At 30.6% G+C, this 22,736-nt stretch overlaps 1 protein-coding gene across 1 annotated transcript; it reads left to right on the forward strand.

The window, feature by feature from the left end:
- The first annotated feature begins 7,213 nt into the window (after nt 1-7,213).
- On the forward strand, nt 7,214-15,905 carry Xe7 (A-kinase anchor protein 17A). The gene is made up of 4 exons (XM_043042084.3): nt 7,214-8,355; nt 10,274-10,371; nt 10,529-10,667; nt 15,408-15,905. Exons 1-4 carry the CDS (start codon nt 7,603-7,605, stop codon nt 15,753-15,755), a joined length of 1,338 nt encoding a protein of 445 aa, XP_042898018.2. The 5' UTR covers nt 7,214-7,602; the 3' UTR covers nt 15,756-15,905.
- Nucleotides 15,906-22,736: the final 6,831 nt, after the last annotated feature.

The raw sequence follows: 22,736 nt of genomic DNA on the forward strand, positions 1-22,736 counted from the left end.
GGTGCAATTATTTCCTTATAAGCATTTATTTTAAATCAACATAATAAAGCTCACACTAGACTACAACTGTTGCAAAAACTCAACATTCTGTAGTGATGCATATATACGTAAGCTTTTCTGATATTTTCTAAACTTCTACTAATTCCCTAATTTTAAAATATGGTAGTATCCCAATTCCAGAATCTTATATTATAGTGAACTGGACCATTGTGAACCGAATTGTTATGCTTCTTTCAGATAATTTTTAATAATGAACTAAGAAACTTAACATTTGTGTTTTAAGAAAAAGCTCATAGGAACGTCGACTCACAGGTTAATCAAAATGTTTAATGCAATAAAATCTACGCTTGGATATGAAATTATTTCATTATTTTATTCTATTTATTTATTTATTAAAACACAAAATTTTTCCCTTAATTTATCGAACAGAAAATTTCATACTACTAACAGAAAATAATGTATTGAAATGCCAAAGTTTCATTTTATATGACTTAAAAGAGTTATATCAATTCCTTTCAAAGAATATCGATCCATATTTTTCCCTTTCATTTTTTTCTCATAATTGTTATTTTTTTGCATTCGATTTTAAGACAGAATTCTCGACTTAACTAAGTGCATCTGTCCTGGACTTCGAAAAAGGTATTTTTGTACCAAGTACGCCCACGCCTGAATAAAGAGATGATGATCACTATAGCAACCAGACAGAGCTCCTTCATTCATGCTAAACCGAGCTCTCAGGCGAATTTCTACTTCAATGGATACAGTTGGTTGTAGAGAAAATAAAGCCTCTATTTTATTTTACGAAAATTTTATTTTTTATTCAATCATTTTTGCAAAAAATTTCATTTATCAAGAAGACACTATGAAGTACATCCAACATTTTTAAAGGAACCATTAAGAATAAATCACTCATAAAATTTTCTTAGTTTCCAGATACTTGAAAATTTATACTTGTAATTTTTTTTAATTTCATAATAAATTTTTTCTGAAGCTGATATGCCAACGACTATGTTCTCTATAAAGTAATATTACATAAAATGGCAGAAAATCAAAACCAGAACTTTCAGAATACTGATTAAAGTTGACCACACTTTTAGAAATTCAGCTCAAAATTACGAACCAAAGTGGCTTTATTTATGAACATTTGGATAATTTATTAGTTGTGGTGTGCAAAATAACTTTTAACTGGGTACTGGCAACTCGAGAAGAAATGAAGTGATTATGTCTAACCGTGTGATTTAAATCAGATTTAATCGGATACCTGAAGCCACGTCACGTGTGTGTGTCGAACATGAATGATTTCTTAATTGACAAATGCCACGATTTGCCTACGATGACGTAATTTATATGTATCCAATTATTTATTAAAATTTTTATATTAATTACAATTTCATTATTAATTATCATTTCATTATTAATTACAATTTCATTATTAATTACAATTTCATTATTAATTACAATTTCATTAATAATTACAATTTCATTATTAATTACAATTTTAATACTATTATTATTAAAAATTAATTTGAAAGATACGATAGATTGAAACATAAATTTTGCTACCATTAGAAAATTCGGAGAAGCAAGTTGGCATCGCTGACAAATAATGGTTGTTGTTGCTTATCCTCACTGACTGACGGAGTTCGTTGACTGAAATGAAGTCGAAGATTAGGAGAGGATTGCTAAAGAGATCCTCCTTAGAAAGTTTCATGCAATCCAAGAGGTGCTCAGGAGAAGCCTGATGAATTTGGCACTTGGTACAGGTGACGAAGGTTTTCCTGCCCTTGTTGAAAGTGAGGCACTTGATGTGACCGCTAGCAAGCCTTGATAGAACAGTCCGGGTACGTCTGTCATACGGGAGGTCAAGGGATAAACCTGGTTTTAATCCCTTGTACCAATTATGGGTTGGGGGTATTTTCCACTCCTCCGAGATTTTACGTATAATGGTAAAAACATAATATTTCATACTGTAATGCTTCATACAGAACTCTAATAAACCGTCAAAACTGAAGCTGTGGAGTCGGTAGTTGAACTCCGACTCTGGACTCTTAGGAGAGTTCAACTCCAACTCCGGCTTATATTCGTTTAAAAGTTTCACTAGAGAATCAGAAATAAATTTCTTAAAAAAAAATTGAACAAAGCATTAAAATTTGTGAGAAATTATTATAAGAAAAGAGCTGGATATCTAAATTTCACACGCTCCCGCGTACATACATAAACATCTTAATACAACAAGATTTTTAGTGAATATTCATGAACTGTTACGAATAATACATGATATCCATTTGCACATCTATGAAATTAAATTTTTGTCTTAGCTGAAATTTAATTTTCAAGCTTGTGAATCAAAATATAATTTGTTAAAAATTTATTTATTAATATAATAATTGATCAAACAAATTATTCAATAAATTAAACATAACCTCAAAAACGCCGAATTTTAAAAATTAGTACTATTTGATTTTATTACTATCTATTTTATTTTATTTTTTGTTATTATTATATAATTAATTGTACGTAAGTCTTTAGAATTCACGAAGACGAAATTTTTCTATTTGCCTTGGGGAAGTATTTCTTATGTCTTCTGATTAATATTCCTTGTAGTCCACTAGAAAAAATTGCCATAGGATTGCCATGAAAAAATACCATAGGATATCCCTGTAGGGTTTTGCCTATGGTAAAATTTCACCTTATTTTTTGCCATATATGCATGACAAAATTTTGCCATACTTATATGGCAAATTTTTAGACAAAATCCTTAGGGATAGTGAAATATTTTTATATGTCAAATTTTTGCTTTAAAACTAAGGTGAGCCGAGTTGGCTCAGGAGATAGATCGTTCGTCTTCCAATGAGGTGAACTGGGTTCGAAACTCAGCGATGGCTGTTCGATACGAATCCGCATCCGTCTTGCACCGACCACAGTACTGACGTGAGATAGAACACGTTTTTATTTATTTGTTTGAAGATTTAAAAACCTTAATTTTATACAATAAAACTTTAAACCAATACTAATAAAACCATTTCTCGATAATCGTATAAGAAAGCCATATTGTTCCCAATTTTAACAAACAAGATATTGTTCACATTCCAATATCTTTTAACTTCTATTGCCTAATCGCTTTTTCGAGTCTTTTTGCTCGTTATGATGTTTCGTGTGCTAATGTCATTAATAGACTAAATTTATGATATTATAATTATATTAATAAGCATGCTTCTATTTGCTGTTATAAATGTCTATCTGAAAAGAAAAAAAAAACGAACTGTAAATAATTCGAGGGAATTTTTTTTTATTTAAGACGGTGTGTGTAACGTTTCATACTATTAAAAGGCGAAATATTAATAAAATTTTGTAGCAACTGTGGTTTGATTGCTAAAAACTTAGTGAAGAAACTTTTATCCATTTATTTATTTTTGCCTTTTATTTAAGAAAGAAAAATAAAGACAAAAACAATCTCAGACCAGACAACCTCTCTCGTTGCCGGGTCAGAACAAAACTGATTCTTTTTAGGATGGATGCAATTCCACAAGCGTCAAAGGGCAACACGATTCCATAATACTAATGAACTTAGAAAATTCAAAAAGTAAAAATGAACTTAATATCGAGAAAGCGTTGTTGATGTTGGTAGGAAGAATTGAAATCATCACAAAAGAGCTAAGTTTTTTAATGCACTAATTTCACTGAGTATGAAAAGTTTTGACCCTTAGAAAACGTTCTAAAGTACGGAGGGGCTGTTCACAAATATTAGCGGAAATTCCTGAAATTCTCATCAAGTTTATTGGTGTAGTTTCGTGAAGTTGGGATAAAAAGAGTGTGGAGACAATTAAAATCAGCTATTTATCTATTTTGTTGCTGTTGTTTATCCTCTTAATCTGACTTATGTCAGATAAGCTCAACTGGCCGCGAAAAAATCCGCAACAAAAAGCGGATCTGAGGTAAGATCCACCTTAGAAAGTCCAAGTCAAAACCAGAATAATTAGGCGAAGTTGGTTGAACGCAGCATTTATTCCAAGTTGGGAAGATCTTTCTGCCTCCCTCGGTCGCATTTAATGTCCAGCAGGGTACCAGGAGATGCCCTATAATACCAGTGGCGTGTAGGCGGTATACACCACAATAGGTGAAGCTAGAATAGAACAGATTACCCGATAAGAAATATTTTATATAGTTTCTCTACGGTAAGAACTCCCTCCGCCAGAGAGTCTGAGGCCGTCTGCTGCTATGGAAACAAGAATAGTGCATTTCAGGGAGAGTAGCTTCTCTTCACGCTAGGGCTAACACAATAGACCGAAGAAAGAGATTCCCTCTCTCTCGCCAACCCGAGTCAAAACCTGTCCCAAACAATGACCCCACGAGCCTACTTGAAATAGTTATACATCGTTACCATAGTCACCGCCACAGGTCTAAACGAATGGCTAGGGGAGTTCTTACTTTAGACAAACTATATATTACTTAATTTTATGTATATTCAGCTTTTTTTTTTCTTCTTTTTTTTAAGGATATTTTGCCGAGCATCTGCCTCCAGTTTTTGTCTAAATGCCAAGTGCATAAAAGTATCATTTTAGCTTCACCCTTAATTCTTTTCGACGCATACTGCAACGCATCTGCACTCTATAGTATGTAAGTACATCGTCGTACATGAATATACGGGTGAGATTTGTTGACATTTTTTCTCTTAAAATAGTGAAAAGACTTCCATCTGAAAGGTATCAATTAGAGTTGGGTACTGATTCGATGATTCGAATCACTAAATTTATTCAAATTAGTTGATCCGAATCAATTGATTCGAATCAATCAGAATCAGTTGTTTTTATGGAAATAGATTTAAATTATAATGAATTGTTTCTTAAATTTCAATTAGTTTTGGTTCACAGTGATGCTTTGTCATATACAGTTAAAAGTTTCTTGAAAAATTTATTAATCATTATTATTAAATACTCGTGATTCGAATGAGTGATGACAATGCAATAAAAAAGAAATTGCTTTCTAGACCCACTGGAACAAGAAAGCGGGGAAGGCCGCGGTTGAGATGGGCTGACGCATTGGAGTCTGATCTTCTCGCAATTAATGAAAAGAATTGGAGATCAAAGGTGAATCAGAAGTCGTCATGGAGAAATCTTCAGAGGAAGGCATTGGCTCATATTTGGCTGTCTGGCCAACTATGATGATGATTATTAAATACTTTACAAACTTTATTAACCATTATTAAGGATTTAAGGTTCCCCATTTAAAAAAATCATGTGACTCGCAATTAAATCGTTTAAGTCATGTTATTCGAATTAGTGATCCACGTTACTAGATTCGAATTGAGATCTAAATCACGGGATTCGAATAGTTGTCCGAATCGCATGATTCGAATCAATGATTTGAATTACTTGATTCGAATTATTGATCTGAATTATATGATTTGAATCACTGCATTTGTATCACTGATCTGCATCACTTGATCCGAATTAGAGATCCAAATCGCATTATTCGAATCAGATATTTGAAACACTTGATTTGAGTCACTGATCTGTATCGCTTGATTCGAATCAGTGATCCAAGTCACAGGATTCGAATCAGTGATTTGAATCGCATGATTCGAATCATTAATATGAATTACATGATTCGATTCAGTGATTTGAATCACTTGATTCGTATCATTAATCCAAATGGCATAATTCAAATCATTTGACTCGAAAAGTATTTCAATCATTGATCATGATTTGAATCAGTGATCTGAATCAAGTGATACAAATCATTGTTTCGTACCACTGATCTGAATCAATTGATTCGAATATTGATCCAAATCACATGATTCGAATCTCATGATTCAAATCAGTCAGCTGAATCACTTGATTCGAATTACTGATCCGAATCATATGATTCAACTCAGTGATTTGAAAAACTGGATTCGTATCAGTGATCTGAATCACTTGATATGAATCATTGATCCGAATTGCATGATATGAAACAGAGATTTGATTCACTTGATTCGGGTCACTGGCCTGCAATACTTGATTCCAATTAGCGATCGAATCGCATGATTCGACGCAGTAATTTGAATCATTGATCCGAATCACATGATTCGAATTAGTGATTTAAATCACTTGATTTGAATTATAGTTCTGAAACACTTGATTTGAATCACTGATATGAATCACTTAATTCGAATAGAGATCCAAATCGCATGATTAGAAGCAGTGATCCGAGTCACTTCATAAAAATCAGTGATTCAAATAGCATGATTCGAATAGTTTACTTGAATCACTTGTTTCGAATCACTGATCTGAATCACTTGATTTGAATCATTCCTCCAAATCACACAGTAAGTTGAATCACTATTCGAAATATGTGATTTTGATCAATATTCGAATGTGGTTCAAATCACGAGATTCAAGTCAGGTAATTCAAATCACGAGATTCAAATCAAGTGATTCATATAAATGATTCAAATCATGCGATTTTGCTCAATATTTGAATCAAGTGATTCAGATCAGTGATTCCAATCGCGCGATTCGGATCAATGATTCGATACAAGTAATTTAAATCACGAGTTCAAATCATGTGATTGGGATCAATGATTTGAACAATGCCACTTGAATCACTGATTCTTATGAAGTGACTCGGATAACTGATTCGAATCATGTGATTTGAATCCATGATTCGAAACAAGTGATTCTGATCAGTGATTCAAATCGCAGATTCAAATCATGTGATTCAGATCAGCGATTCGAATCATGCAATTTGGATCAATGATTCGAATTAAATTATTCAAATCATATCCGCATAAGGTTATAATAAGGTTATATAAGATCATGTAGTGCTTCGCGCTGTCGTGCTACAGGCCCCTGGCCCCTGGTTCGATCCTCGGGCCGGGCAAGGTTGACTCAGCTTTTCATCCCTTCAGTGGGTCGATAAATGAGTATCAAGCATGCTTGGGAACTAAACACAGGGGGTTCCGCCTTCGGCTGACCACCTGACCGGAACATCGGCTGCTGCACCCCAAAGCCCAAGGTCAAGAAAACTGAGATGGGCGCAGTAGGCAGTTTAGTTTATATAAGATCATATCCTCATATCACCGAATTCATTTACACGATTTATTTTCATCCTTAAGGATTAGGATAGATCTCGTAGGAACATCTCGGCTCTGGGGCTCTTTCATCTCTTAAATTCATGAAAGCTACAAGCGCAATTTTGAAGCCATGAGGCAGGGAGCTACTGAAAAATCTTTATATGCAACTGGTACTTTAAACGGAATAAACAGTTTTTTCAATTGATGATTTTAATGTGTCCCAATTTTATATGCTTAAATACAGACTGCATCCCATATTTCCCATTTAAAATGGTTAAAAAGTGTCACACGTCGTATTATATTTTCACATCTTAGTGCTATTTTGTTTGTTTTTCTTGAAGTGGAGTTTTTTCCTAACTACCGTTTTAATAAGTAAATTATAATGTCTGTGTTGTATATATAAGTTCTGTGTTTTAAAGTACTTAATTTTGAGATTGAAAGAAATTATTTAAATATAAATGGTAAAATTGTATGTAGAAAATTTCCGTCTGTATAACTTAAGTGGAACAATAATGTGATTTTTGTAATTCTTTATTATTTGACTGATCATGTCTCTTCAAACTTGCAATGACATTACTGAGGCTGTTGCCTTAGAAAGTAGTTTAGGTTTATATTTAAAACCCATTTCCAAGATAAAAATCAATGTTCAACTACCTAAACTCAAAATTCCAGGTCAGAGTATCTCAAGCTGGAATGTTATGGAAAAATTAAAGGCTGCTATTAGACCAGATCAATTCATGTCATTGAAATCACTTAAAATTACTGCAAATGTCATTAAATTAGAAGGTGAACTCGAGAATAAAGCCACTTGCGAGCGAGCTCTGGCTCGTCTTCGGACTACCAGTAGCCTAAAGTTAACTGGCTTTACAGAGAAACTGCAACTGAGGGCTGCCCATGCTCCATGCAGTGGTCCGACACGTCATGAATGGGAAGCTTTTTACCGTGATGCGAAAGGCGTGAATGAAATGAAACCCGGTGAACGACCGGATACTATTCATCTACAAGACATGCCCGTTCGTTGGTTTGCCAGTTCGAGTAAATCTGTAAGGCCCAGTGAGAAAATTTTGCGAAAAGCCTTCGGTGGTTTTGGTAGAATACGAAGACTTGAAATTCCTACCCCAGACAATATTTCCAATGAGTCAACTTTTGCTAAAAAAAGTTCTCTTCACAGTGAGTTATTGTTTGAAGTTTATATACAATATGAAGAATATGTAGAATTTTCAATTGCAATAGACTCGTTACGAGGTAAGAAGTTAATTTATAAGGACACGGAGGGTAAAGTTTATTCAGCTGACATTAAAGTAAGTATGATTACGTGTAAACCATTTATCTATAGTGTAAATTTGTGTTCGTGGGTGAAAACTTTAATGATAAATATACAGTGAACCTCAATGGTAAAACCAAACTTTTTATTCTAAAATCTCAAATTTAAAAAAAATAAATAAATTATTGACATACTTATTCAACATTGTATTATCACTTTATCTATGTTACTTCAAATTATATTAGATACTTATTACTGTAATGCCTTATGCCAGTTATCTTATATGTGCCGGGATAGCCTGGTCGGTAGGGAGCTGCGCCCTTGTCCGAGAGTTCGTGGGTTCGAACCCCGCCGGCCGAAGTTGGTGACTGGTACACTCTGAAATTCTGTCGATTCACAAAGTCCTCCATGTTCCCATAACAAATCAATACCTCTGGGGGTACTGGATTGTAGTTTGATCGTTCTCTGATTCAGGTCAAAATTATGATCTGTGGATGTATAAATGGGTCCGCCTTTTAAACAAGTGAGACGAAATCGATTTCTTGGCCATAGATGGACACTCTATGCTGGCAGTAGCTTATCCACTTGGCCATAGATGGTCACTCTGCCTTAAACTTGCTCGGTTTCACCAAGCAGGCTTGTCAGTGTGGCAAGTGGCATTAGTAACCAACCAAGTTATCTTATTTCGCTTGACAATCCAGGATGAGCCAGACCCAGAATTTGGTTCGACAGCCTTCTTTGAATTCTACTCCACTGCATTCTGTGTTGAGACTTGTGTGTCGGTTTCTTTTCTAGATAGCATGAAGGTCAGTCCCACTAAGTACCAGATTGCTTCTCTTTGTCAGGTGTGTGTTCCATGCAAGCTGATTGGCTTGGGTGACCCTGTCTGTAGCTAAGCTACTGCCAGCATAGCTTTTGAGATCAATAACATACACAAACCACGCCACTGCGATAATGTAGGAACCCCATAGGTGGGAATACCAGTTGTTTCTATTACCACAACTGATTGAGCATCACCTGCTTCAATAATAGTTGATTTTATTATAGGCCTCAGAATCCAAAATGGCTGAGCATTAAAATTTTTATTGTAATGAAAGCATTTTGGTATATTTTCCTTTAAATTTGCAACATTAAATTCAAATCAAAGTTTTTTTTAAAACTAAAATATCTAATGTGATTTGGTATTGTTAACGAAAATATATTTTCTCTAATGAATGTATGAAAGAATTAATGAGTTTTTAAAAACAAGTTTGGTAATTATAATGGAATGTAGTTAAGTGGAAATACATGTAAATTTGATGTTGAAATGAAATTCATTTCTATAAAATTAATTCATTTCTATTCTATTATTCATTTCTATTATTTAAAAAAAAAAAAACAGTTATAATGATGATAAATAAATAAATCTGATAGGGAAAAAGTTTTCTATGGACATCCAGTTGATCGATTGTGCATCATTTGTGTTTCATTTGAAAAATAGTTTCATAATTTTTTTTTAAACAAATAGATGATTTTAATAAGAGAACTAATATATTTAGTTATGTCTTAAAGAACTATTGTGTATAACATTAATGATTAAAATATTAGCATTGTTAAGTATAAAGTTCCTAGTGAAAAAGTTTAGCCAATTTCTTTTTACTTGAAAAAAACTTGTCTTGCATTTGTTTAAAAAGAAAAAGAGAGATAAATATCATCTATTTTCATAACAAAAATAAATTTTTACAAAATTAATCTTATTGTGCATAATGTTTGAATTCTACACAATTATTAAGTAGGTCTTCATAAACTTCGAGTTTATTGTGTGGCAAATATTATTTAAATTGTATCTTTTCATACAAAAATTTAAATAGCTTTCTTAATTTGTATTCTTTTACCTTAATTTTGACTTATTTTCAGTATAACCTATTTCATGCACTTCATTTTTAAGACGTAACAATATTCCATGATCATTTTAGGTAGATTTTGACCGTACCAACTATCTTAGTGAAAGATGTATCAAACAACGGGCTGCTTTATCAAAGTCTAATACTGATGCCTGTACAGAAAATGCAAAGTGCGTGGAAATATACTTACTGTATTTTAGTAAGGATGATACTGTGTCCGAATCATTCTATTCTTTTTTTTAAATTGAATATTAATTTTGAAGCTTTCTTAGATTTATACTTTGATGTAATTTATGCATATTTAATTAAATAATTAATTTTGTACAGGCAAAAAAGTGATACCTTGGTTTCAAATCCAGTACCTGGCTCTTCCATTGCAGATGTGATCAAGGATGAGAAAATCTCTCCTGCGCTGTATGAAAATGAAGCCAAATCTCTTTTGAAAGAATTGTTGTTTCGTGCAGAAGTAATTTCACTTATTAATGTTTCAGGCAAATCCTGACATAAGTATTTTTAGATTAATCTTTATGTGTATTATTTTGTACAGATATTTTATATTTTATTTGTATTATTTTATACAGATATTTTATATTTTATTTGTATTATTTTATACAGATGTTCTATGTTATTAAGTATCTTTTTCAAATTAAGGCAAGTATCAAATTTACAGATTTATTAAAGATAAAACTGAGGTACTGAACTTCCTACCAATTCTAGAATTCAAAAGTTATTAAAATAAATAAAATAAAACAGCTGTATTCTGGATGCTGATACATATACTGAGCAAGGTAAACTTGATAGCATTTCCAAGTTTAAAAGAGCAAGTTTACATATTTCAATTCAGTTAACAAAAAATTGACATTTCTTACTCATAATTATCACCTAAATCATTTCAGGGAATATTGTTGTAAATTATAATGTAGTGTATAATAATGTTCGAGGTTCTTGATGTAACAGTTAAATCCCTGCTTAAAACTTCTCAAACCCTGCTTCTTGTAATTAATTGTTGAAATTAAGTTGTGTTAACTTCTTACATTTATTCTGATTAGCTAACTTACATGGTTTTTTCTGCAGTGGGAATTTTTTTTCGCCAGCAAGCAAAAATTTTGCGTTTTCGGTATAATGTACAATACCGAATAGATAATGTTATAATTACACAGAAAACAAGGAAAACTATTTTTAAAGAGAAGAAGAAAAATTATTAACAAATAAATTGTTCTTAAAAAAAGCTTGAAATAAAATGAGGAAAAAATATTTTCTCGTTCTCAGCTCATACAATTATATCCACAAAATAGAGTGCTTTCTAATATTGTATTAATGTAGCTAAAGCAAAATATATCAATACAATTGTATCACCAAAGAGGAGCACCAAAAAAATTGAGAAGGAAATGAAACATATTTTAAAAAAAAATACAAAGTAAATAAAACAGATAAAGCTAAGAATAGAAAATAAAAATTCAAGAAAAAACAGAGAATAAAACACATGTAGAGCAAGTAGCAAATTCAAATGCCCTTGAATTAACGGCATCTTGCAAAAATGATTTAAAATAATTTCGTAATTAGTTTGTAAGATTATAAAAATAAAAGTGTAAATTAAAGATAGTGGGATGTATTTTATGGCGTGTTCTTACTGAAGTACAGAGCCGCATTTGAATTGTCAGTTACCTTGTATTTGTGTAAGGTTATTATACTGAATAATTCAAAGTTTTTCATTAATGAAAGGTCAAATTTTAATTATAACATTTTAATCTTGAAGATTTGTAGAGAAATTATTAACATTTATTGAAAAAAAATCTGTATTAATTTGTAGAAGATTTTTAGCATGGACTTGCACAAGGTAAAAAAGTTAGTTTAGTTAACAAAAAAAATTTTTTTTTGCATTTATATATAAATTTTCATTAGTTTATTATAAATGTTTATATATATATGTAATGTTACGCCTTTAAAGGCTGAATAATTTAAGAAACCTAGACGGCTTCACATAAAAAGGCATTTTATTACGTTATATGGAGTATTGAAAACATTATTGGCTGGAGTTTTACATCTATCACATTGAAGGTTTCCCTAGCAGAAATGTTGGGAATTGGCCCAGATTTATCTAGATATGAAAAAGACACGAATTCTCCATGCTCTCGATATTTAAACAGAGGTCCTGAAAGTGAGGTAGTTGCAAGGATCTTCTTACGAGGGTTGCTATTTATATTTCTGGCCTAATAATGAAAAAACAAATATGTAGGATCGAAATTGGTTTTATTGTTTTTCAAAATATTCTCCATAATGATCAATACACTTTTGCATGCGTTTGAACCAATTTTCAAAGCACTTTTTCCAGTCCGATTGAGGTAACTCCAAAACATGCATTTTAAATGCATCAATCGCTTCTTCAGGGGTTGAAAATTACGTTGTCCACGTAATTTATTTTTGATGTGTGGGAATAAGAAGAAGTCATTGGGTGCCCCATCAGTTCGATCTTTCGCTCCGTCAGAAATTACTTTGTTTGAGTCGATGTGTGAGAGCTCGCATTGTTATGATAACGAATGATTTGCCTGTTCTTCTGCTTTTTTCGAATTTCTCCAATGACTTCTGGCAAACAAATGGCCGTGTACCATTCAGAATTGACCGTCCTGCGTTGCTCTAACGCCACTGTTGCCACATGACCGTTAATGCCGAAGAAACAGGCAATCATTTGTTTCAATGTGCTTCTTCCTCGAATAACTTTTGTTGGTTTTGCCTCGTCTTGGAAGACCTATATAGTTGATAGCTGTTTTGTTTCCGGCTCATATGCATAGATCCATGATTCGTCACCTGTGTAGATGTTATACACAGCCTTTGATGTACCTTGAACATATTTTTCCAACATTTCCTTGCACCAATCGACACGAGCCTTTTTTTGAGCGTTTGTCAGATTATGCGAGATCCAACGCGATAAAAAAATTTTTACGCTCAAATGTTCATGCAATATTTTATTGATGCTAGTCATACTAATGTCCGAAGACGCCTCTATCTCACGGTATGTCACTTGACGATCTTACTTTATCAGTTCACGCACAGCATCGATCTTTTCTGGCACAACAACGGATTTTGGACGACCTGCACGGGATTCATCCTGGATCGAACATCGACCACGATTAAATTCGTTATACCAATTTTTTACAGTGCTGTTGGATGGCGTTTTATCGCTGAATAAAGAATTAAGTTCATCGAAGCACTCTTGTCTTGACAATCCACGTCGAAAGTTATGAAAAATAATGGCACGAAAATGTTCACGATTCAATTCCATTTTTTGAAAGAGAAAAACTTTTCAATTTACTGTCAACAACACAAATGAAGCTATAATGGTAAATCGTCGGCTGAATTTATGTTTAAAAATATCAAACTTTCGATTAAAATCGTCTGCGGTCGCCTAGCAACACTTACTGTTGCCAAGGCCAGAAATATAAATAGCAACCCTCGTATCTCAATGAAACTTCATTCAGTTGATAAAATTTAGAGACTTTGATTCTCTAAAAGGATAGCGCCACTCTGATTCTGGGAAGTTTTTGGGACTATCTTAATGTGTACTTCATCTACGAATTATTGCCCATTAACTTCAGAAAATAATCTTTTATCTGATTCATCTTGACTTTTTATGGCTCTTTGTGAGAGACTGAATTCTACATCTTAATCTTGATAAGAAACATATGTTTTAAGCTTATCAGTTAATATAGAAAGACTTGCATGAGAAATTCTATATTACATATATATATATGTATATAAACATTTTTTGAGCATATCAACAAAAGAATTGACATGCGACGACAGTCAAATCTGTAGTTCTGATTTGAAGTATAGCATTTACTATTATTTTTAAAATATTCCATATTTTCAAAATTAAAATAAATTCTACTTGTAAATTTTAGAATCTTGCATTATAAAGATGACTCTATTTCTTTAGTTTTACTATACTACAATTGGTTATACATTTTAATGTCAAAGGTTAAATATCTAAAGTACATTACGGAACTTCTTTTAAAAATTCAGTGTGTAATATTTCTACACATTTGAGCAAGATGGCATGTTTCATCTCTATATCATGTGTACTAATGATTATTCAGATACACAATATAATTAAATTTATTTTGTAATGTAAATTTAAAGTACCCATGTTCATATATTTTTATGATTAATTCTTCATAACTGCTGCTATACTTATAATAAGAATTTATATCAGTTTGTTGTTATAGCTATTAACGAATGAAAAATCAATCTTAGTGTGAACTTCCATCTTGTGGTTTAGCTTTTCAAAACATGCAATGTATAAGGCTATGTTTTCCAAGTTGCAAGTCTTTTTACTCCATAAAAATCATTTATCCATTATACCTATAATCTGTATTTGCTGTATGCACTTTTTATATCAGTTCATATTTAAATGTATTGAACACATAATAACAGTTTTTTATTCTTCCTATTTTAATGAAACAAAAAATTTTTAACACAATTAATTCTAATTTCATTAACTGTGTATTTTATAAAATACTTTAAGTTTAAAACCTTACAAAAAAATTTAATTTTATTGTGATGAATAACTTTTTCTTTTTTTTTCCTATTATAAATTACCATCTAAAGCTTAGAAAGTATGTATACTCATAATGAATTTTCATTTTGAAGAATTCAAGCACAATTTTCAAAAGTATGAAAATGCTGCAGCAAAAACAATAAACATAATGCTTATTTGAGAAATGCTTCTTGATTCAGATCAATTCAAAGTAATAATGTCCCAGATTAGTCCTGTTAGTGTCTCATATTTGCCCAATATTTTATGTTTCATAAAAAAAATCTAGACTGAGTCTAAACTGTTAAAAAATAACTTTTTTTGAAATATATTTAGCACTGTAAAACTTAATAATTTTTCCTCTTCTTGATACCATGTTATAACCTAATAGTTGAAAAATGTTTGAGTAGGGCATAAAATATATTCGTTGAGCTTAAAGAACAGTAAATAATGTATTAAAAAAAAGTTTCTTATAAATCTTTAGGTTATAGACTATTATAGAAAATTATGACCATGTTTTATATAAGCTTTATTAATAAAAACAGTCAATGTACCCTTCCATAAAAAAGTAATTAAAAGTTATATTTCACTTTGCGAAATTGTTTAATTATTTATAATTATTTTCTTTCAGTTAATATGAAAGGATTAATTGATAAAGGCTTTTTCTTATTTCAGAAAACAGAGAAATTAAAAGAAAAGGAGCTTCCTTTAAAATTATCAGCTGCTCATCCTTCTCATGAAAACACTAAAAGGAAGAAGAAAATTGAAAATGAAGATATATGTAAAAAAGAAAAGGATTTACATCTGAAGAAAAAGATTAAGAAACCATCAGTAAGTGATTCACATCTTGAGAAGAAAAAGAAAGATATGCTTTTAGAACAAGAAAGACTTTTGAAAGAAAAATTGATCCGCAATTTAAGACTCAGAGAACTTCAAAAAATAAATGAGAGTCGAGAAAAATTAAGGAAAAAGCTTGCTGGTCGTAAAGCGTTAAAAAGTGTTTTGGCTGTAAAAAAATCTTGACATATGATGTTAAAACTTCTTATTGCTGTTTGGTTTAACAGACATTTTTTTTTCAATTTTTCTGATTTTTATTTTTACAAATGACAAAAAGAAAAAGGTTGAATCATTGCTGTTGTAAATAATGTAAAATAAATATTTTTTTACTTTAAACATATTGTTATTGTATCTATTCTAATATTTATTATACAATCTAAATTGGATACTGATGATTTTCTAAAAGTAGCCTGTGGTCCAGACTATTTATTGGGTTGTTTCGAAAGTAATTTCGTTTTTTCCCAAAAAAAACTTAATTTTATTTTTTCACAATCAACTTAATACTTAGGTCACACAAACATTATATATTTTGACAACTGACCTAGCAATGCTTGCTTGTAAAAAAGTTTGATTGATTCTATGCTGTAGTTTTTGGTTTGTGCCTTTTCAAATATGAAAGGGAAAAGTGGAATTTTCGGCATATTTTACTTTTTTGCTACCAAAAAGATAAAAATACTGTGTAAGCAAGAAAAAAAATCATCTGTTGTGTGGAGAAAATCTATTTACAGCACGCCAGTGTCAAAACTGAGTTGCGAAATTTCGATTAAGATACGCGATGACGCACCACTCTAGTTTAAGCTGATGAAGCAATCAAGGCGTTAAATGGTGCAAACCTGGGAATACTGCTCATGAGATCGTTGAGACATTAAATTTGTCGAATTCGACCGTTCGTGATAATTTGAAAATCCTAAGGTTTAATCGTAAAGCTTGAAGTATGGATTATTCATGTTCTTACAAAAATAAATTTGAGTAATCGCATTGACGTTTGCGATTTGCTTTTCAAACGTCAAGAAAATTATCCATTTTTAAAGCGCATCATCCAAAACAAACATGAACAAAAATTTTATGCACGTGGAGTCATGCTATTCCCAGGAAGATGGCTAGAGGCATTGAACCAGAATGTATGATATCTGATTCAATAAAATATTTGTTCACTATAAGAAAAAAAAATCTTTCATTTTCATGAGAAAAAAAACGAACGATACTTGCTTTTGAAACAACCTAATACTATTAATCCCTCCTGTGCAAAATTTAACTGTTAAATCCTTATTAGAGCTACTTTTTTGACAAAGTGAAATTTTTCCGAATAAATTAAAAATGTATTGTTTTCCTTTGATATTTAAAAAAAAAAAAAAAAATCCCATATCTGGGCGTCCGTTAACTGGAAGGGTCTATTTTTCGAACACTTTTTAACAATGAAGATAAGCAAAACTCTTTTACTTGTATAAAGAAAAGTTTGAAGGGACGGAAATCCATTGCTTTTCTATGGCATTTACTCGACTTCCGATTTTTATTCGATTTTAATCCAATTTCCATTTAAAAAAAAAAAATTTTCGATTTCAGGGAAATAAAATCCAAAATTTTGCGATTTCGGAGGAATTTCATGAAATTGCATCTTTTTTTTCTCGTTTTGCATAAAAAAACTACCTCCAAGAAACACACACTCAGTTTCAGAATGCGCTATTTACTCTCAGGGCTAAAGAGAATACAAGGGCTAGTTCACTCCGCTCTTAGAGCTGAAGCTACGATTTCCCTCCTCATGACGTCACTGTGTCTACAGATCTCGGAGGTCGCAAGCAAAGATATGATAACTTTGCATCTTTCTCTCGTAAAAATAAGTTAGACTTTTTCTGGTTATTAGCCTTCAAACTTTACGTAATTAACACATTATTTCCGTTCATAAACATAGTTCAAAAAAAACTTTCTTGGTTATTATATTAAAAAAATACCATTTTAAACTTAGAAAAATGTTTTGCTAGTTGGTGAAAATAACACGATAAATACTTTATTTTAAAAAGTTCAGTTTTAACTTTAACTATTAAGAAAAATGAAGGCATATATCGACACTTTTTTTATCGACATATTCTTTTATAAAGATAAGTTAAGTTAAATTTAGAATCCCTGATTTTAAAATATGTCGTTAATAGCAATTTGTTCATACTTAATCATTAGGAAACATCAACCTTAAACGCTAATTACTGAAACAAAATAATAATTTAGGTTCATAATGACATTAGAAATTTTACAATTGTTTATAGACATTTAAATTTACGATGATATAATATATAGATATTTAAATTGAAGAGAATATAATTTTTAAAAAAATCATAAATATTTAGAATAACTACATTAAAAAATATGTTATGAAATTAGGAGAATTTCAACTATATACTATATATTTTATTTATACTTTTTACTTACATTTTAATTTTCTTTGACTTTATCTATTTTTTAATTCTTTTCACCTGCCTTTCTTTATGAAGTAGCGAGGCGGTTTCTATTTAGATAATGAATTTTTATAAAAGTTCTTTACGACAGAATAAACGTATTGCGGTTTTATATTAACTGTGTCATTTTGGAATCCATTCTTTACATAGTTGTTCATTTACTTTAGGGAACACGCGAAAAATTATACTTTTTCCTTTTGTTTTTATATCAGAATTTTTGCAAGTTGCAATCGCGCAAACTGGCATTTCGATAATAGTTTTAAATTCTTGTAAATTCACTGCAAAAACTGAGGAAAGTCATTATAGAAAATAACAAATGTCTTAGAATATCTCGCAAAAAGAAATGATCCAATATTAGTTAGAGCTAGAAAGGCCAAACGCTCCGTTCTTGAAGTAAAAGTGCGAGCTTTGCGCCAAAGTGACGTCACTAGAGTGACGTCGGAGGATCGGCGCGGCAAGAGATACTTCAAAGGAGTGAACCAGCCCTTCTATTCTCTTTAGCCCTGATTTACTCTTGCGTTTTGAAAATATTGTGGATTTGAGACGAAATTGTCACGATTATAACGAGTCGTAAAGTGATTATTTAAAAGCGCGATTCGAAATACGCAAATTGTAATAGTATTAGTATATTAAATGCGTAGTTGAAAACTTTCCATACCCAACAATGTAGTATTAAAAAATTAAGATTTTAAAAACTTAGTAAAAATCCGTGGCAATAACGAAAATACGATCGATGAAACCTCGTAGTTTTACAGGTTAATCGTCACTAATTGAGTTCGTAAAAATGTGATTTTTTTCAGACGCGCGATTTGAAGTTTGCCGAACGAAATAATATCGTATAAAAACATTGAGATTTTAAAAACCATGTAAAATTCCGAAAAAAAGTAAAAAATCATCGAGAAAACCACGCGAATTGATGGTGGAATCGTCTCTAATCAAGAAATAATGAAATAAAATGCTTGATTCGTAATTCGCGGTATGTTATAATGCCGTATATTAAAAATCGGGTCAAAATCTGCAACAATGGCTGCCCAAATTGTAATTGGCAAACCACGTGAATTTATACGTTGTTGAATGAAATTGACATTAATTATTGTCTATTTTTTATTGAATAGGGATGTTTGTTTACCTTAGGTACCTATTATCCGGAAAAATCTATTTTCCTGACGATTCCTGATATGGGGCTTCTACTGCACACATCCACTTAATTATTACACCTTTTAAAATTTTTGAAAAAAAGAAAGAAAAAAAACTTGTTCTCTCATTTACATCAATGTTAGATGACATTAGGTTTTACTAAGTTTAAGTTTTAATTATTTTTTTTACCTTTTAAGTTTTGTGCAATGCAGTCAAACCTTAAGGTCACAAGCTTGAAGAATAAACGAAAGAAAGAAACTAATGTTGAAAATTTAAGTAAAAGATAGAAAATCATTATCTTTTTAACAGTTCAGTCGAAATAATTAATGTGTTGCACTTTAAAAATTTTGTAGCATGTATTTACTTCAAAGTAGGAAAACAATAAGATCAAATTATTTAATATGAACAATCGATCTACATTGCAGTTAGGTACATGTTTTCACTTAGACTGTCTAAATATGTAACAATTATTTACATTTGAACTAAAAATTCAATATAGTCTTGTTGAAATGAAAAGAATTAGATTAATAAGAAACAGACTAATACAGGATTGAATTTCCCACAAAATTTTAAGATCCTAAAAAAAATTTATAAAATTTATTACTTTCCTTAAAATACACTAATGTTCAAAAATAAAGGAACAAATACATTTTCTTGGATGACTCAAGAAATGGAAAATCGAATTAAGTGGTATTTTATACATCAAAATATGACAAAAACGAAAAGGGCGGGAACTCAAAATCATAAATTAATGGACATCAAAGCAAGATGGAGAAAAAGTTCGTAAAAATGATAATTCAGCGGATTTGTCATATATTACTATTTTAACATGTTTCATGTCAAAATAGAAATAAAAAAATATAAAATGAAGTGCAAGAAGTTTTTAATTTCAATGATAACACCTAATGTGGATTTCAATTCAAGCTGCCTAGAAGTTACATGTAGGTATGTGATCAACAGAAAAGGCATTCGTTTGAAGTGGGCAACCGGTTTCATGAGAAAAGCAGAGGAATTTTTCTTGTGTAAAGAGGATAACTTATCCAATATTCGCCCACATAAAATACTGGCATAAAAGACTAAGATTGTAAGAAGGAAATGATGTTCATGTATTGATCCTGTTTTGTTCATGTATGTAGAAAAACAGCGACCCCCGGTACTGGCCTTCTAACGACATCATGAAAATTTACAACTATGCAGGTCAAGCTCCAGAGCCGTCTTAATAGCATGCAGGGGCCCCGGGCACAAAAATATTTTAGACCCCTATAACATATCATAATGTTTAAAAACGAACTAAAAAACTTCACATATATAAAATAAATCATTTTTAAGATATGATGCAATAATTTTAACAAATTAAACACATTTTGATTACCTCAAAAAAGCATTTTTAAACTACGTATAATTTGAAAAAACATTGATATGCTAACCAGTTGTAATCCTAAAATAATTTTCAAAATCATGGAATTTAATTAAAATAATTAATTTAAATAAACATAAAGGTATAACAAATTAAAATAAATTCAAAAGGTATGAATTATTTTGTCAAACTAAACAGTTATTAAAACATCTTTCAATGCCCAAGTACCTAAAATTTTCACTGAAACGTAGAAAAATAGATTTCAGTTGCCTTCTTTAAGTTTTCTTGTTGATAAACTATTCAAATTATTGGTGATTGAGTGATAATCAATCACTATTTGTAGAAAAAAAATGCACACTTTATACAATAGAATATATTTTAAAAAATATATAAGGCAATGGTCTTTATTCTTTAAACACAATTTATAAAAAATAAGATTCTCAAGGGCCCCCATTCATGAACATTAACTCATTAGATTTCTGTAAAAAACACTATTTTAATCGGTTTTCATAAATTATTTGACTTTTAAAATCCAAAATAGTTAAAGCAATTCTCAATAGATGGCAATGATTGAAAAAATTATTAAACCATTTTAACAACAGTATTTGCACATGCTAATTTTGTTCCCAGACTATTCAATTGTTAGCAGTACCATCCATTGACAAGCTCTGAAATTAATTTTTAAGCTTTGATAGTTTAAAAAAATAACTAGCTACCGAAGTAGAATGCAGCAAACTGTACACTTGTATTTTCATTCATCTTCAACCTGGTAAATATAGTCAGTAACTTTATACTTATTATTTATTATACAGTAAACAATTTTTTTAAAATTTTAACTTTACTATCAACACAGAAATTATAGCAAATAATGAGATAAACAATTTTGACGAAAATATTTTATTGCTTTCTTTTAGATCTCAATCAATGACTACAATCTGAACCATTTTCATATGGCTCAGCCATTTAAAAAACATTAAAAATATATTAAAACAAGAATCAATACCTAATTTTTTGTACTTTAGTAAAAAAACTTATCTCCTCAATGATAATTTAGTTGCATGAATCACAATCATTACAAAGTGTTTATTAATTATTATGCATACATTAGATGGTTTAGATTGCATCTTTTTTAATCACAAATTTAGAACTAATATATCTCTATATTGCAAGAGATATTATGTACTGGAAGAATATTGATATAGTTTATTTTTTCTTAAACAAGCATTGTATACTTAGCAGTATTGAATCTTCTATGCCATGTAGCAATACAACTGGCAAAATTCATTAAAAATCTCTGCATAAATGTAAATATTAACTGACATCAAGTTTTAACATCAGGGGAAGAGGAACAGATATTTAAAAATTATATACCATTAAATCTGCAATATTTTAATTTTTTATAAAATAAGCGTAGTTAACAAGCAACTTTTATAATAATAAGAAAAAAGAATGTAAAAACTTCTACCAAAAAGTATATAAGGTCTACATTTTAATTATAGAAACATTTCGCTTTGAAGCATTATAGGAGAAAATGGATATGAAATTTAATAACTTTTTTAAGCCCGTTACTCAGTTCGGAATTGCTTTTCTGTGTAGTAGATTTGTTCTCTCAGATACAGCCAATTGGAAGCCTTTTCATATCTTTATTTAAGAAGTTTATTAAATTTTTTATTATAATTAAAAAGTTTTATTAACTAAATGTATTCACAGTTTTTTTTTAAAAAATATCGTATTAATATTGTAATTAAGTAATAACATTGTAAATTAACAATATTATAACCAAAAGATCAAGTTACATAAAAAGATGCAAAGGAGCAACCATTTACATGCAGTTAAGCATTCACATTTTGAATTAATTGTATACAGTTAAAGACCACAAATACTTTTTTTTATATCAGTTTTTGACCTTCAACTGTATAGGATTTTCAAAATACACAGAATGTCAATTTTAAGCATGTAATTATACATTAACAAGCATTAATTTAATAAGGTTTTAACTAAAAAAAAAATTCTAACAAAAAGAGTAATAACAGCAAGCAGCCTAACAATGCCTTGTGCTCAGAATCAAGTTTTTAATAATTTATTTTGAATTAGTCAACATGTTAGGCCTATAAAGAATGCCACATTCTTGTCCATGTTTGTCAGTACAATAAAGGTATTAAATGGCTGAAATTTTACATAAATTGAATAAACTTGAAACTAATGTCATTTTTATGTTGTTTTAAC

Source organism: Parasteatoda tepidariorum, chromosome 6 (assembly GCF_982258835.1).
Source record: "Parasteatoda tepidariorum strain Cologne lab strain chromosome 6, Ptep-v5.0, whole genome shotgun sequence".
NCBI classification, from domain to species: Eukaryota; Metazoa; Arthropoda; class Arachnida; order Araneae; family Theridiidae; genus Parasteatoda; species Parasteatoda tepidariorum.

What these genes read in the sequence shown, in the direction of transcription:
- Xe7 (XM_043042084.3), top strand. Translation starts at nt 7,603, where the DNA reads ATGTCTCTTCAAACTTGCAATGACATTACTGAGGCTGTTGCCTTAGAA. An exon ending in TTTATTCAGCTGACATTAAA is followed by an intron (nt 8,356 to 10,273) that starts GTAAGTATGATT and finishes TGATCATTTTAG; the next exon opens with GTAGATTTTGACCGTACCAA. An exon ending in AATTGTTGTTTCGTGCAGAA is followed by an intron (nt 10,668 to 15,407) that starts GTAATTTCACTT and finishes TTCTTATTTCAG; the next exon opens with AAAACAGAGAAATTAAAAGA.